Source organism: Neophocaena asiaeorientalis, unplaced genomic scaffold (assembly GCF_003031525.2).
Source record: "Neophocaena asiaeorientalis asiaeorientalis breed wild unplaced genomic scaffold, Neophocaena_asiaeorientalis_V1.1 scaffold719, whole genome shotgun sequence".
NCBI lineage: Eukaryota > Metazoa > Chordata > Mammalia > Artiodactyla > Phocoenidae > Neophocaena > Neophocaena asiaeorientalis.
This window is the reverse complement of record NW_020173970.1, coordinates 40,463-57,047: the sequence shown is the minus strand read 5'-3', so window position 1 is coordinate 57,047 and position 16,585 is coordinate 40,463. Positions and strand designations below refer to the sequence as shown.

General features: G+C 38.3%; 1 protein-coding gene across 2 annotated transcripts in view; it reads right to left on the bottom strand.

The window, feature by feature from the left end:
• Positions 1-679: 679 nt before the first annotated feature.
• ECD (ecdysoneless cell cycle regulator) overlaps positions 680-16,585 on the bottom strand; it is a 27,426-nt gene continuing 11,520 nt past the window's right edge. The window contains exons 8-15 of one of the 2 annotated variants that reach the window (XM_024753136.1): positions 16,084-16,212; positions 14,244-14,329; positions 6,390-6,496; positions 6,076-6,259; positions 5,025-5,092; positions 3,583-3,797; positions 1,675-1,885; positions 680-1,545 (exon numbers count right to left, since the gene is read on the bottom strand). In XM_024753136.1, coding sequence (XP_024608904.1) covers positions 1,520-1,545; positions 1,675-1,885; positions 3,583-3,797; positions 5,025-5,092; positions 6,076-6,259; positions 6,390-6,496; positions 14,244-14,329; positions 16,084-16,212 — 1,026 coding nt within the window. In that variant the 3' untranslated portion in view covers positions 680-1,519. Of the gene's footprint in view, positions 1,546-1,598; positions 1,886-3,582; positions 3,798-5,024; positions 5,093-6,075; positions 6,260-6,389; positions 6,497-14,243; positions 14,330-16,083; positions 16,213-16,585 lie in introns of those variants that run through there. The other variant, XM_024753137.1, reaches the window with a different exon arrangement.

Sequence of the window (16,585 nt, the reverse complement as noted above, 5' to 3'; positions counted from 1 at the left end):
CTGTTTTCCTAAAGGTAAAATGGTTGCTGCCTTTTGCACACCCAGTAAGTGTAACTTAAACGAAGCGATCAGTGAAGATGAACCATTTCTTGAGTTTTATGGGATAAACTAAATTTAGGATTTCTTATCATTCATATATACCATTCTAAACCTTGTCATAGGGAAGAAGCACTTATCTGAAGGAAATGAAATAAATTTCTGTACCTTTGTTCAGATGTATATTTCTGTCTTATGAAGTGAGAAAATTGTAGAAAGTGAGAATTGGGGGTGGGAGGGAGTAATCTATTAGTGTGACAAACATTTAAGTCCAGATTCCAAGTCTGTGGAATGACTAAAGTAATATTCAGAAGAAATCCTGTTAGAGGTCTGTTTGAAAAGAGGAATGGCTGGGGAAAGTCTTATCTTCAGGTACTTTTAGGCAACTAACTAATGATTAAAGACACAAGTGCCAAAGACCCTAAGAGTATTCACACATCCAAGTCCCACAGGACTAAGTAAAAGAGATTCTAGAACTAGAAAGATTGAAGTGACTGAATTTCCTTTTGATCCCAAAAGGTTGTTACTCTCACCATTGCCAGCAAAACATCATTGCTTTGGGGAAATCAAACTGCCTTCATCAGGAAATGTTGAGGGATAATACGTGATGGGACTTGATTGTCCTGTTAGATTGGCAGCTTGCCCTGACCTGAGCTGAACCTAGCATGTAGAAGGGAAAAGCACTCTCGAAAGAGAGATCCTGAGATTTCTTCATATCTTGCAGTTAGAAGAAAACAGTTCAGGGTCCATGTGTATTACCATCTCCCAATGTTTTCTATCTCTTTGTGGGTGTGTTTGTGAGCACATGTGTACACAGTATTTTCAGACTGGGGAATCTGAAAATACTGATAGGGGAGTGTGCAGGACTCCTGGTTGTGAGTTTCTCAAACTTACCATGGAGTGTTTACTTTTGGATTAATGTGTTGTGCTGGAAAAGAAAAAATGAGGATGGCTAATAGGAGGAGCTGCAACATTGAACTTTGTTTCCCAGCAGTGAGTGGGAAGAGCGCTTTGCTTCTTAGAACTCCAAGGATAACTGAAAGCAGAGGCCAAAGAGGGCAGGGTTGGGGTACTGAAAAATGGCAGATAAATAAAAGAAACTTTGGTGCAGGGCTCACCTTGCTGGAGAATATTTATGTGGCAATGAATCATGAAGGTGCTAAGGATAAAAAGAACCCAATGGGTCCATGAAGAAGAATAGCAAAAATAGGTAAAACACTAAAATTATTGGACACCTGAGGGAGACAGACTCAAGGTCATTGGTAACTGGAATAAAAAAGCAACTCATTCATTCCTCATGTTTGCCTATCTACCTTCCTTCCTCTACCCAATATTTAATTCTCGATAAACTTAATGTTCTAAACATGGAGTGTACATCTTATCTCAAGGGCTTGATTCTTTCTCTTCTGCTGATTTCAAAACCTTGTGTGCATCCCAGAGTTGAGATCATAAAGACTTGTGCAGAGAGGGCAACACTTGGGGCTCACAGAGGAGAAGTTAATCTGTGAACTTAAAATGAAGAAAACATTTTTACTAAATGTGTAATCAAAACTAGAAATGAGCATAGTCAGACTCAATATTTATTTAAGAACAAAAAAACAGAAGCTAGGTTTGCTGGCTAATCTTTTGTTGGCTTACTTATGGGTCTGTGATCAGCACTGTCAGGCAGCTGCACACCCATGCTTTGTAAAAGGTTGGAAGCAGGTCCTGCCAGTCCAGCTTGGGAACTATAGGATTCCAGTATGTTTGAAACCAGGTTCAGGTCTATATCCACTGGTGTCATAACAGATCCTCCTGCACCAGAATCTTCCTCCTCTGAATTGTTACTGGCAGTCTGGGATAGAGGCTCCTTGTTCATGGAGGGAAAAGAAAATCATGGTACAATATGCTATTAGGTTGGATGGTAGTTACATTAAAAAGCTAAGTAAAAAAAAAAAAAAAAAAAAAAAAAAAAAAAAAGCTAAGTAAGCAACAATGTAAAATTGATTTCCATATTAGAAAAGAAATTCCCTTGATAGAAAATAAAAATGAAGTCTAATAATAAACTATGTAATTGAACACACATATTAAAATTTGGTTCCGAAGATTAAAACACACTTCTTCCTAGGATAAGTTTCTGCAGATTAAATGGATTTCTTCCCGATTTTGAAATAGCCCAAGGGAGATAACCAGAATTAAGGAGGTAACTTTATAGCTTGCCTAAGAGTTTTAAAAGAAATAAACAGAAAAATGAACATTAAAAAAAAAAAGAATCTAAATTTTCTCTACGTGAAAGAAGTGAGATTTCTTCCCTACCCACAACCCCCACCCCAATGAGAAAACAAAATAAAACCCTGAGGCCTGGGCTTCCCTGGTGGCACAGTGGTTGAGAGTCCGCCTGCCGATGCAGGGGACACGGGTTCATGCCCCGGTCCGGGAGGATCCCACATGCCGCGGAGCGGCTGGGCCTGTGAGCCATGGCCGCTGCGCCTGCGCGTCCGGAGCCTGTGCTCCGCAGCGGGAGAGGCCACAGCGGTGAGAGGCCCGCGTACTGCAAAAAACAAAAAAACCAAAAAACAAAAAAACCTGAGGCCTTGTGGGATCCAACCACAGAGACTGTGAATTGGTACTTGAGCCTCTGATTTCATAGGCTGAGGAAAGAATTTGAGAGATTGCAGCTTGATCTATAGATTTTTATATCTTTGCTACCCAAAGTGTGGTCCATGGATCAGCAGCACATCCATCACTTGGAAACTTGTTAGAAATGTAAAATCTCAGGCCCGCCCTAGACATACTTAGCCAAAATCTATATTTTAACAAGATCTTCAGGTGGTTCATATTCACATTAAAACCTAATGTATGGTTTCTAGTAGGTTTTGGCAATACTAAAAGTGATTAGTTTTAAATGTGGTTATGATGATCGAAGCAAGGGGAATGACATTAATTAAGGGCTCATTTTGGGTTTTACTGTTATCTCATTTGGTTCTCACGTTCATTCTATGACATGAAGATTATTGGTTAATGGATACATTCACAGTGGATAGCTGAGCTGGATTTCAAACCCCGCCTATGAGACACCAGGGTCCATTCTCTTTCTATCTGTGGTTAGACAGTGCTGGTATAAAAACTAGGATAAAAACATGAGTGGAAGATAAATTCTAAATTTGGCTCTAAATAAGGGAAACATATAAAACAAACACTATTAAGACTTGAAAATTACTTGGATATTTAATATCCTTTCTCTTTTTTTAAAATCAATTTAAGCTATTAGTAGGAGTATGCAACCACATACTAATTTGAACATATCACACGACTTTTAAAAAAAATCCTGATAGATAACATAGAATAAGTAATATAGTCAAGCTTATGTTTAAGAAAATCAATAATCCGTCAGCCTACCAGTGTTAGGAAAAAATTAGCATTCTTATGTATTCAAATTAAAAAATTCATCACAGAAAATTATCATGAACCAAATAGAAAAAAAGAAAAGAAAAACTAAGATAAAATATGGTTTTAGCTATCCTTTGTACTAGACTCAAAAGGGAAAGAGGTTGAACACACACATACCATTTGCTTCTGGGTGGTGAAACTTTTGCCAATGCTGGTATGTGCGAGTTCCTGGTCCATCTGGGCCATGTATGACTTGAGATCAGCAAGAGTTCCTTTTACAGATGCTTCTTCCCCAGGCTCCTGTGTTTCAAGATCCAAGTCATCATCACTATCTAAACATTCAGAGTCTTCCTCATCCAGTTCATCAGAGTCTGAGTCATGGGGCCTTGAACCTACATAGACCCCAAAACAGAAAGAGCCACTCATTAAATTTTTTTGGAGTGATTACACATCTCAAAAGAATTAGAATGTTATCTGCAAAAAAGAGCGAATATTAGGCAAACTACTTCAGAAAAATCCCCTCCAGAAAATGGTACTGCTGGCAAACACTTGCAGAAAAGTACACAGGCTGAGCTGAAAGATTCAGCTTTTTCTTTTTAATGTGAATTCAATTAATTAAAATTTTTTACTTAAAAAATTTAAAAACTACATAATCCAGGAATGCATTTTGATGTAAACATTCAAGTTATGCAGAATTGTCTCATATTTCACTCTCTTCCCAGAGTTAAAGATCTTTTCACAGTTCAGTGGGTACCCAGACCTTTATTTATGCAATTCTGTGTGTGCGTGTGTATATGTACATATATATAAAACACATTTGTTATATATATACATGTTGAACTATGGTTTGCTTTTCTACCTTTTTTTTTTTTGTAAAACTGAACTATAATCCAATTTTTGCTACTACAATGTTGCAATCACCATCTTAGCATATATGACTTTTTCATAAATTAAATTCCTGGAAGTGAAATAGCTAAGTCAAAGTTTATGAACATTCTGGAGTACCAAACTGCCTTGAGAAAAGACAACTTACACTTCTACTCCCACAGTTTGACAGTGCTCATTTCTCCAACTCTTGAGAAAACTGGCTATTATCAATCTTTTAAATTTTTGCCAATATCATGGGCAAAAAAAAAGTTCTCATTTTTATTGTGTATTTACTTGCTTACTAGAAACAGTTAACTATTTTCAAATATTTATTGATTATATTTATTCTTCAAGGCCTGTTTATATTTATTGATTATATTTATTCTTCAAAGCCTGTTTATATCCTTTGTTGATTTTTTTAAAACTGGGCTATTTGTGTTTTTATTATTAGTGTATATGTGCAGTATGTCTAAAAGAGAAAAAAAAACAGTGTAATACAGGAGCCCATGTAAAACCCTATCTAAACACACAACATTCATTCATTCAACAAAGATTTAATGAACAGCTACTATGTCAGGCACCAAGCAAAGCATCCTCTGCAAAATCATTCAATAGGGCAATAATTAATGGTTGAAAGCAACTCAAAATCATTAAAAAAAAAAAAGCAAATGAGATCCAATGCTCCAATGCTCTAGCAATTGCTATACTACTTACACTTGCAAAATGAAAATAAACATCACACTGTAACTCACCTAAGATCTTATCAAAGTAATTAAGAAAAGAATCTGCATCAAAAGTGACTGGAGCCTCAGAATGTTCTCTGTAAGATTAAAGGAAAAAGACAATTTATCCCAAACAAAACTCTTTGAAACTTTTTCTAAACTGGTGCCATTCTTAGGAACACTCCAGATATATACTCTCAAAAGAGGCACAGAAAGGAAAATTGTAGTTTAAATTTTAAAAATCATTATGCTTACTGACAGGGCAACAGAAATGGGAAAGATTGATGAAATAAAAGTAAAAACTGCACTTTGATTATGCACATTTAATTTATGCTGATTTAGGGATCTACCCACCCTCCACCTTCCATAAAATATATCTAACATTAGCAGAAGTTGTTATTTCTCCAAGTTCATTTAAATAAAGTTTATCTTTTTAAGAACCAAGTCTTTAAAAATAAGTAAGAACAAACCTTCTCTTATCTCTGCTTTCTCAAAGAGAGAATACTAAACATAAACTTTAATCTTCTCATGAGGCTAACGAGCATCAACATTAATGAAGAGATATTTGCTGTGCAAGTAACAATTCTATCTACTTTTTTCCCTATTACTTGCCAAATGTAACATCTCATTTCTTCTGTTATTATTTCTTCCTCTGATAAACACTTTTATCCTCCTCTTTTGAGTCTGAAGCTTCCAATCTGCTTGAGGGTGGGAGATCAGAAGTCTAAGCTTGATGAGAACTAGAAGTTAGGAGTCCATAAAATTCTGAGTAAAAATCTAAAGAATAAAGTACATGGTTGCCCTGCACAGCTCTGGGGTGGTGGCCTTTACATCTGCTGAGTGGTCTCTTTGGCTTACTTCAAGGATCATAAGGGATCAGGTTACTAGAAATCTGACTCCAGATAAGTAAGTTATCATAGTACTAGGCACCAAAAGAGGAAAACAAAGCAGTAAAAATCATTTATTAAAAAAAAAAATTTAAACAAAGAAAAAGGAAAAGAAAGAGAGAACTGGCAATGACTGGATGATGTCAACATATAGGCTATAACCATTTAGATATTTATACTTTAACACAAATTACCGAGGCAGCTCTGCTCCTTTGTGGGTTGAGACTTTGGATATGAAAGCTTTCATGCTCTCTGAGACTTGAGTTAAGTCATAGTTCTCCTCCTGCCCCTTGGAAACGGGCTCTGGTTCTTTTTTACCAGCAGCTTCCTGCAGCAGCTGGTCCAGCTGATCTGGTGAGAGATCTAACCACTGGTCATCTGAAAAAGAAGCATGACACTGCCATACTACACTCACATGACAGGTACTCTCAGGAAAGGACCCTCTGAGACTTAGTGGAATGTTTCAGTTCTTTCTAACCCCTCTGCTCTACCCTGGTCCATCACTTACCATCTTCTGGGGGAAGATTAGCTTCTTCTTTCTTAAGCTCTTCTATATCAAATGGTATTGTCTGTAATAATGTTAAGATTTCTTCACCTGGGCTCATAGCATGAGAGCTATAAAAAATCAAAGACATGGGTATTTAATGAGAGCTTAGAATAATAATCATGAAAACAGAGTATTTTAAAGTAGGAAGGGATTATCTAGTTTAATTTGTTTTTAAACATTTGTTTAGGACACAGAATCCTTTTTCTCAAAATTCCACCAGAAACTCTAAAATATAAAAGTGCTCAAAGAAAAACTGTTCTGGGGAGTTCCCTGGTGGTCCAGTGGTTGCACTTGGCACTTTCGCTGCCCCGGGTTCAATCCCTGATCAGGGAACTAAGATCCCACAAGCTGGGTGATGCAGCCAAAAAAAAGAAAAACTGCTTTGTACAGAAAAAGAAAGCATCAACAAAATGAAAAGGCAACCTACAAAATGGGAGAAAATATTCGCTAACCATACATATGATACAGGGTTAATATCTAAAATATATAAAGAACTCATAACAGCAAAAAACCTCCCAAGCAATCTGATTTAAAAATAGGCAGAGGGGGCTTCCCTGGTGGCGCAGTGGTTGAGAGTCTGCCTGCCAATGCAGGGGACACGGGTTCAAGCCCTGGTCTGGGAAGATCCCACGTGCCACGGAGCAGCTGGGCCCGTGAGCTACAAATACTGAGCTCTGCGCGTCTGGAGCCTGTGCTCCACAGCGAGAGGCCGCGACAGTGAGAGGCCCGCGCACCGCGATGAAGAGTGGCCCCCGCTTGCCACAACTAGAGAAAGCCCTCGCACAGAAACGAAGACCCAACACAGCCAAAAATAAATAAATGAATAAATAAATTTTAAAAAAAATAAAAATAAAAATAGGCAGAGGAACTGAATAGACATTTTTCCAAAGAAGACATACAAGACAAGAAAAGGTGCTCAACATCAACTAATCATCAGGGAAATGCAAATAAAAACCACAATGAGATACCACTTCACACCTGTCAGAACGGCTATCATCAAAAAGACAAGAGAGATCATGTGTTGGCAAGAATGTGGAGAAAAGGGGACTCCCTGGTGGTCCAGTGGTTAAGATTCCATGCTCCCAATGCAGGGGGCATGGGTTAGATCCCTGGTCGGGGAAGATCCCACATGCCATGTGGTGTGGCCAAAAAAAAGAAAGAATGTGGAGAAAAGGGAACCCTTGTGCACTGCTGGTGGGAATGCAAACTGATACAGCCACTATGGAATACAGTATGGAGGTTCCTCAAAAAATTAAAAATACAGCCACCATATGACCCAGCAATCCCACTTCTGGGTATTTATCCAAAGAAAATGAAAACAGGATCTCAAAGAGATGTCTGCACACCCGTATTCCCTGCAGCATTATTCACAATAGCTAAGATTGGAAACAACGTAAGTATCCATCAACAGATAAATGGATAAAGATGTGGAATAAATAGACAGATAGATAGTGATTACATACACACAATGGAATATTATTCAGCCATGAGAAAGAAAGAAATCCTGCCATTTGCAACAACATGGATGTACCCTAAAGGCATTAGGCTAAATGCAATAAGCTAGACAGAGAAAGTAAAATACTGCATGGTATCACTTATATGTGGAATCTAAAAAAAAAGTCAAACTCATGGAAACAGAATAAAAAAGTGGTTGTCAGGGACTAGGGGCTGAGGGATATAAGCAGAGGCTGGTAAAAAGACAAACTTTCAGCTATAAGATAAATACAGTCACAGGATCTAATGTAAAACATGGTTACTAGAGTTGATAACACAGTATTACATAATTGAAATCTGCTAAGAGAGCAAAAATTATTCTCACACACATACACAAAAAATAAATATGTGGGGCTTCCCTGGTGGCGCAGTGGTTAAGAATCCACCTGCCAGCACAGGGGACATGGGTTTGAGCCCTGGTCCGGGGAGATCCCACATGCCACAGAGCAACTAAGCCCATGAGCCACAACTACTGAGCCTGTGCTTTAGAGCCCGTGAGCCACAACCACTGAGCCTGTGAGCCACAACTACTGAAGCCTGTGCACGTAGAGCCCATGCTCCACAACAAGAGAAGCCACTGCAATGAGAAGCCCGCACACTGCAACGAAGAGTAGTCCCCGCTCGCTGCAACTAGAGAAAGCCTGCGCACAGCAACGAAGACCCAATGCAGCCAAAAAAAATAATAATAATAAATAAATATGTGAGGTGATGAATTTGTTAATTAACTCGGTGGTGGGAATCTTTCCATAATGAATAGGTATATCAAATCACTACAATGACACTTTAAATATCTTATAATTTTGTAATTCTGTCAATTACACCTCAGTAAAGCTAAAAAAAAAAAAAACCCTGAAAGACTGCTTTGATTGAAATGGACGCTGGAGGCTCGGAGACCTGCCCATTCTGCCTTCCCCTTTGGATCTGCAGCAGGCTCCATGGAACACTATCATGAAGCTGATGATTTAGTATCACTCTTTCGATTTATATATATCATATATATGAGGAAAAGAAAACCCAGAAGAAAATATGAACAAAAATTAATCTAACATGCATAAAGTATGAACAAAAATTAATCTGTCAGGGCTTCCCTGGTGGCGCAGTGGTTAAGAATCCGCCTGCCAATGCAGGGGATTGCAGCCAAAAAATAAACAAAACAAAAATTAATCTATCATATATTAAATGCTAGGCTAGCACTTCAAATACATTTTCTTCATTATTAGATTGATTGATTGATTGACTGACTGATTGATTGGCTGTGTTGGGTCTTTGCTGCTGCACGCGGGCTTTCTCTAGTTGCGGCGAGCGGGGGCTATCCTTCATTGTGGTGCACGGGCTTCTCATTGCGGTGGCTTCTCTTGTTGCGGAGCACGGGCTCTAGATGCGCGGGCTTCAGCAATTGTGGCCCGAAGCCTCAGTAGTTGTGGCTCCCGGGCTCTAGAGTGCAGGCTCAGTAGTTGTGGCACACAGACTTAGTTGCTCCATGGCATGTGGGATCTTCCCAGACCAGGGCTCGAACCTGCGTCCTCTATATTGGCAGGCGGATTCTTAACCACTGCACCACCAGGGAAGTCCTCAAATACACTTTCACATTTAGCCTTCTACTTACTATTATGAGGAGGTAATAATCCTGTTTTACAAATGAGAAAACCAGAGCCCAGTGAATTTCTATAAGTTTTGCAAGGTCATTTAGTTGGACAGAGCAAAAGCTTGAAATCAAGTCTTCTGATACTATTTTGTGCTCCTCCTACTATAAACTGATAATGAAATACACACAGAGATTATTTACATGATGAGTGAGTTATTTTGTGATGGTGATGTGATTTGTTATATAAGTTCATGGAACCCTGTCTGAACTATTTATAATGGAACAAATCAAGTTATATAATGGACTTGCATTCATTTAATAAACATTTGCACACCCTGCTAACTCATGTGGGTAACAGGAAACTATCCCTACTCCATAATATGTAAATATTACTAGGAGAGAGAAAAGAAATATACAAATAATCACAATAAATTACAAACATATAAAGTCACAGATGAATACCAAATGCTATCAATACAAAGAATCATAGGAGGGCTTCCCTGGTGGTGCAGTGGTTAAGAGTCCGCCAGCCAATGAAGGGAACACAGGTTCGATCCCTGGCCCAGGAAGATCCCACATACTGCGAAGCTACTAAGCCCGTGCGCCACAACTACTGAGTCTACGTGCCAATAACTACTGAGTCTGAGTGCTACAACTACTGAAGCCCACACGCCTAGAGCCTGTGCTCCACAACAAGAGAAGCCACGACAATGAGAAGCCCATGCACCGCAACGAAGAGTAGCCCCCGCTTGCCACAACTAGAGAAAGCCCGTGCGCGGCAACGAAGACCCACCACAGCCAAAAATAAAAACAAATAAAAACAAACAAACAAAACACGAGTCATAGGAGAAGGTAATTACATTCACTGGGGTGGAGGCAGAGAAGTTTAAAAAAAAAAGAGAGAGATAATGGAAGAAGTTGAGTTAGGCCTTAAAGAATCAAGAGGATTTTGACAGGTAAGATAGGGTAGAGAAACTATGCAAGGGGATAAATGAGCATTTGTATAGAGGCAGGGAAGTGAGGAACATGTTCAGAGAGCAAATGGGGTTCAGTTTGGCTTAAGGGTGGAATCCGAGGCTGAATAGATGGGCTGGGATGACAGCACAGCAAGCGTGAAATGGCTAAGTTTAGACTCAGTGAAATAAGGAGTGGGTGATCACTGATGGCTTCTTTGTTATTTTTAATTTTTGTTTTATGAGATTTAAATAATATAGACGAGTTGAAAAGGTAATACAATAAATGCCCATATCTCTACCACCCAGAATTATAATATTGTTATACTTATCTCTAGTCTAATTATATGATTACATTTATACATTTAACATAAAAACCAAACTAGTAATGTGTGCGTGTACTTACAAAAAAATATGATAGATAAAGTTAGTTTCCTTTGATGATCAGCACTCCCAGTTCCAATCCATTTCTCTGGCTACCCAAAGGTGATTGCTCTCACAAGAATCCTCCTGGGCCACTGAGTGTGTGTGTGTGAGACAGAGAGACAGAGAGATAGAGATCGAGATCGAGATAGAGATAGAGACAGAGACAGAGACAGAGACAGAGAGAGTGTGTGTGTACTATTTGTTGTATTTACTGTTTTGTTCTCTTTACCTGAAATGTTATTCCCTCAAATACCTGTCTGCCTCATTCCCTCACTTCCCTAGATCTCTTCTGAAAGAAAAACTCCTTGGCCAACCTATCTAGAAGAGCAGCCCTTATATCTCTCCCCGCAAACGCTGCTTTTTCTTCAAAGTACTCATTACCATCTAACATCATGTAATGGTTTACCGTCTTTCTCCTACACTAGTATATAAGCTCCATAAGGGCAGGGAGACTTTGGGTTCACTTGCTGCATTCCCAGTGCCTGGAATAGGGCCTGGCACATAGGAGATAATAAGTATTTATGGAGTGAATATAGATACATGTATCTATACATAATACATGATATTTTGTGTATTTTTACAATTTATATGCATAGCACCTGTATTTTACAAATTTACAACTTGCTTTTTCCCTCAACATTATGTTTCTGAAATCTATTCATTTAGACCAGTGGTTCTCAACTGGGGACAATCTGGCAATGTCTGGTGACATTTTTGGTTGTCACAATTGGTGGGGAGAGGGGAGCCAGTCCTACTGGAATTTACTGGGTAGAGGCCAGGGATGTTGCTTCATCTCATACTAATGCACAGGACATTCCCCCACAGCAAAGAATTATCTGGTCCAAAGTGTCAACAGTGTCAAGGTTGAGAAATCCTGAATTAGATTTATGGATATTTAGCTAATCTCTGATTAACTAATGGAAATAGGCCATCATGTAAATACACTGCAATTCATTTATCTACTATTGATGGACACTTAAATTGCCTGTAAGTTTTCACTATTACAATCTCTAATAATTTTTAGGCGACAGGAGTAACATGATTAAAGACATACTTCAAGCAGATTCTCCTGGCTCTAATGGTTGAATTGGAAGAGAAGAGTCTCTAGAGGCTGAGAAACAAGTTTAGGTGTAGCCATAGTTCAAGAATTAAAGTAAGTAGAGTAGCTAGCTGGGCAGTAAGGAAAAAGAATGCAAGATACAAGATAATAGTAGACAGGATCTAAGGACTGGATCCAAGGAGAGAGAGGAGGTCTGGGTGATAAGGAGGATGGTGATACTATTAAAAGACAGTAGGAAACAGTCTATGATATTAATTCAGCTAATAAAAAAGAACATTGGGAAGTAAAGAAGAGGTCTGGAGGGAGATGTGAGTTTGGTTTCAAACTGTTTAGAAGTTATCCTGGTTTGGTGAATGGGAGCCTCTCCTGCAACACTCATTAAAATGTTGGATATTTAAGCTATTTGCAATAAGTAAATTATGGTCCATTTGCTAAAATGCTGTGTGGTTATTTAAAACTATGCTTATCAAAACTTTTTAAGGTCATGGAAAATGTAAGATCGTAACGAGTAAAAATTATGAACAGGATACAAGATTTCTATATAGTATAAAAAATGTTTAAAAAATCAACCGGTTATGGGGAAAAAAATCCTGGAAGGCAATAGATTGGAATAATAATAGTGGTTTACTCATGCTATAAATTTTTTCCTTCTTACGTCTTTCTGTATTTGCTATAATGAATGAATATGTTACTTTTATAACAACAAAAAACTTTATTATATTTAAAAAGAACTACCCAACCATCAATCTATCTTATTTTGTGGGAGAAGCCCTAACTCTCCTACATATGAGTCTCCCTCATTTCTTAACTTCTCTTCAACCTAAGACTATAAGGTAACACTTTTCAACAAGGGGAGTGTCTCCTAGAGGAGACAGGGATCATCATAGGGGGAGATTCTCCTAACTATGAGGGCCACCTCCTTTACTTTCTTTCCCAAGTTTTCTTAAAGGATACCCTAAGAAGGCATCATCTTTTCCAATTACTGACATAAAACTGACGGAAATGGGACAAAGGCACCCCTGGACACTTAAAAAAGAGTAAAGACTGCTGTAAAGTCATTACCACCTCACAGACACTGAGGTTGGAGTTCTCTTAGCATCAACTTTGCTTCATGCAGTCTTCAAAGAACATTTTATTACACAAATATGTGATGTTTGAGATGCTGGCACAATGACTGGGGTTCAAAACCAGATTGGTTTGACCAAAAAAAAAAAAAAACAAAAGCCCAATGACAAAACAAAAAACACACCCACACACAACTCAGGACCTTTTAAACCATAACATATACAAAGTTATTTCTTTCATGTTATTTAATACCTTTATTTCTTTCATGTTATTTAATAGCTTTAAGTATCTCAAATACAATTTTGCAAACATAAACGGAATTTTTCCCAATATTCTAATTCTGACCTTTGATTCCTCAGCTCAATAAGACCTTCTGCAGGAGCTCCAATTTCCTTGAGCCACACTGACTAGAAGTATCCTCAAGGGACAAGTCAGACAAATGTGATTTTCTTCTTTCAATGATCCTATTCCCTCTGATCTTTGCCTGCTTTTGTTGTTTTCCACTGTCTTCAAATAATTGCTTTTTATATTCTGTCCAGGGTTTATCATTGTAATTAGCACAGGGTTATTCCGATACGTTACTCCACCATTACCAGAACTGAAACTCAGTTTTATCAAATTTTAAAGGGGAGCCATTTCCTTCCAACCCTGTGTTCATTTCTTTCTTCCCCCAGAAAATGTATGGCAGGTTAGAATGAGATTTGATTTGGAAGGTGAACGCCTGCTTCATCCTGCGTTTCAGATCCACCTAAAAAAATCTAAACACAGCCCAGAACTCCCATAGGAATTAAGCACATGGCTCAATACTAGACTGCCTGAGTTTAAATCCTAGGTCTGTCACTTTATTAGCTGTGTAACCTTTGGCAAATTATTTAATCTCTCTTGGCCTCGGCTTCTGAGCTGTAAATAGGGAAAATAATAACTGTATCTATTTCATAGGGCTTTAAGGGGGATGAAACAAGTTAGTGGCCTATGTTTTGTAAGTACTCAATAAACGTTAGCCATTATATGATGATGATGATGATGATGACGGTGATGGTGGTGACAGCTGCCAGTGCCAGCAAACTTCTGTAACAACACTTCCTCTCCCTAACCCCTGCTCCTTCAGTAGTCATGAGCCTGGCCATTAACTGTTTAAATATGGAAACTCCAACATCTGCAACTATCTCAAGAGTAAGTAACTCCTTAACTTCTGGCAAGTAATCAATCTGTTCAGGTAGCGATAAACTCACCTTTCTGGCCGGTTTATGGAGAGCTGGAAGTAGTTCTTTGCCATTTCTAGCCTTTCCTGGTACTGGGCAGAACCTTTCATCAGTCCCTAAAAAAATAATAATGCCCATCAGAACATTATATATATGGTATCATTAAAATAACCTGCTCACCAGCAACTTTCAGGGAGGCAGTGTACGATATAATATATTGTTCAAAAATCATGAGGCCTGAGTCCTAGTCCCTGTTTTGTCACTGATGTACCTGTTTGGGCTCCAGTTTCTTCAAAAAAGGGACTAGGTTAAATGTAGTGGTCCCTCATCCTTTTCACCATTAAAGGCCTCTTTCCAATTTGGAAGGTTTTCTATTATTTAACTCATTATTAAGAAATAATTGATTAACTAGTAATTAATTTATAAAACAAAGTACAAATTGAGCCAAAAAGTAGCATAATCCCACCTTAACTACCATTTCTATCTTTCACACGCATGTTTATGGTGGCATTCATACTTAATATTTTATATTCTTTAAAAAATATACTATAATATAAGCAGTTTTCCATACTACTACACAGTCTTTAAAAATCATCATATTCTTAAGGACTTTTCTACTTCTTGGATGTTTCCTTAAAGTGGATGATTTATTATTTTTTTAAAAAAATTAATTAATAAATTTATTATTTATTTTTGGTTGCATTGGGTCTTTGTTGCTGTGCACAGGCTTCTCATTATGGTGGCTTCTCTTGTGGAGCATGGGCTCTAGGTGCACGGGCTTGGTAGTTGTGGCTCGTGGGACCTAGAGCACAGACTCAGTAGTTGTGGCACACTGGCTTAGTTGCTCTGTGGCATGTGGGATCCTCCCAGACCAGGACTCAAACCCGTGTCCTCTGCATTGGTAGGTGGATTCTGAACCACTGTACCACCAGGGAAGCCCAAAGTAGATGATTTAAATTGAAGGTTCCAAGTTTGAACCTTTCTATAGTTCTTGGAATACACTATCAAATTACTTCCCAGTTAAGGTTCTAACTATTACGAAGTTATCAGCAAAGTATAGGTGTATTATTTTCACTATATCTCAACAGCACTGAATATCATTCATATCCTTTTTACATATGTGAAAAACAGTCTTTATTATTATGTTAATATGGTTATCTTTACTACTTGTGAGAGTGAATTTTTTTTTTTTTTTTTTTTTTGCAGTACGCGGGCCTCTCACTGTTGTGGCCTCTCCCGTTGCGGAGCACAGGCCCTGGACGCGCAGGCTCAGCGGCCATGGCTCACGGGCCCCGCAGCTCCGCGGCATGTGGGATCTTCCCAGACCGGGGCACGAACCCATGTCCCCTGCATCGGCAGGCGGACTCTCAACCACTGCGCCACCAGGGAAGCCCAAGAGTGAATATTTTAAGAGAAATTTAGTAGTTGTCTTTTTGCAATTTTTTTTTTTTGGAGTATAGGTGCTTTACACTGCTGTGTCAGTTTCTGCTGTACAGCAAAGCGAATCAGCCATACGTATACACATATCCCCTCTTTTTTGGATTTCCTTCCCATTTAGGTCAGGTAAATTTTTAATCCATGGCTCTGCTAACTTTTCTATTTGGTGTCTTCATGTTTGCTTTATAGATTTGTGCAAGTTGTTCATCTGATACAAATAATAACTTTTATCACTTTATATAGATGTTATTATTTTTTCTAAAATATTGGAAACAGTTTATAGACACTCCCTCATTACCACCAAGCTAGAATGGTGCCTTTCAACTCTAGTTCCTACAATTATGTCACACATTAAACATGGACATAGGATTTTAATTCACTGGCTTGACTTACCCTGGATTGTCCAATTTAAAAAATGCATTGCAAGTCCTACCTTAAAGTAATCATTCTTTTTCAGACTTTCAAGGAAGCCAGCCCAGAGCGGTGAGGTAGTCACAAGAGATTGCTTGGCATCAGAAAAATGTGGGCTACATTTGGAGCATAAGATCTCAAATCCATGAGCCTAGATGGAAAAGATAGAATTTTTATTATTAGGTTAATTTCTTTCCATTTAACCACACTCAAGAACTAGGTGATTGGACACATGGGTATGTGGACATTTAAAACACTTTCTGAATTTTAGGAAAAAAAAAATCTGACTTTATTTCCAAATTTCTTAATCTCTACAGATTAAAAATTATAAAGGGGAAGCAAATAATACAAAACAAAGATTCTTATTCTCCTCAAAGAGATTTCTTTTCTCACTAATTAAAAAACTAGAAATTTAAACTTATTTCTTGTTTGCTTAAAAAAGGCTTGCAAGGCAGAAATAGAGACACAGATGCAGAGAAGAAACGTATGGACACCAAGGGGGGAAAGTGGGGGGCGGGGGGTAA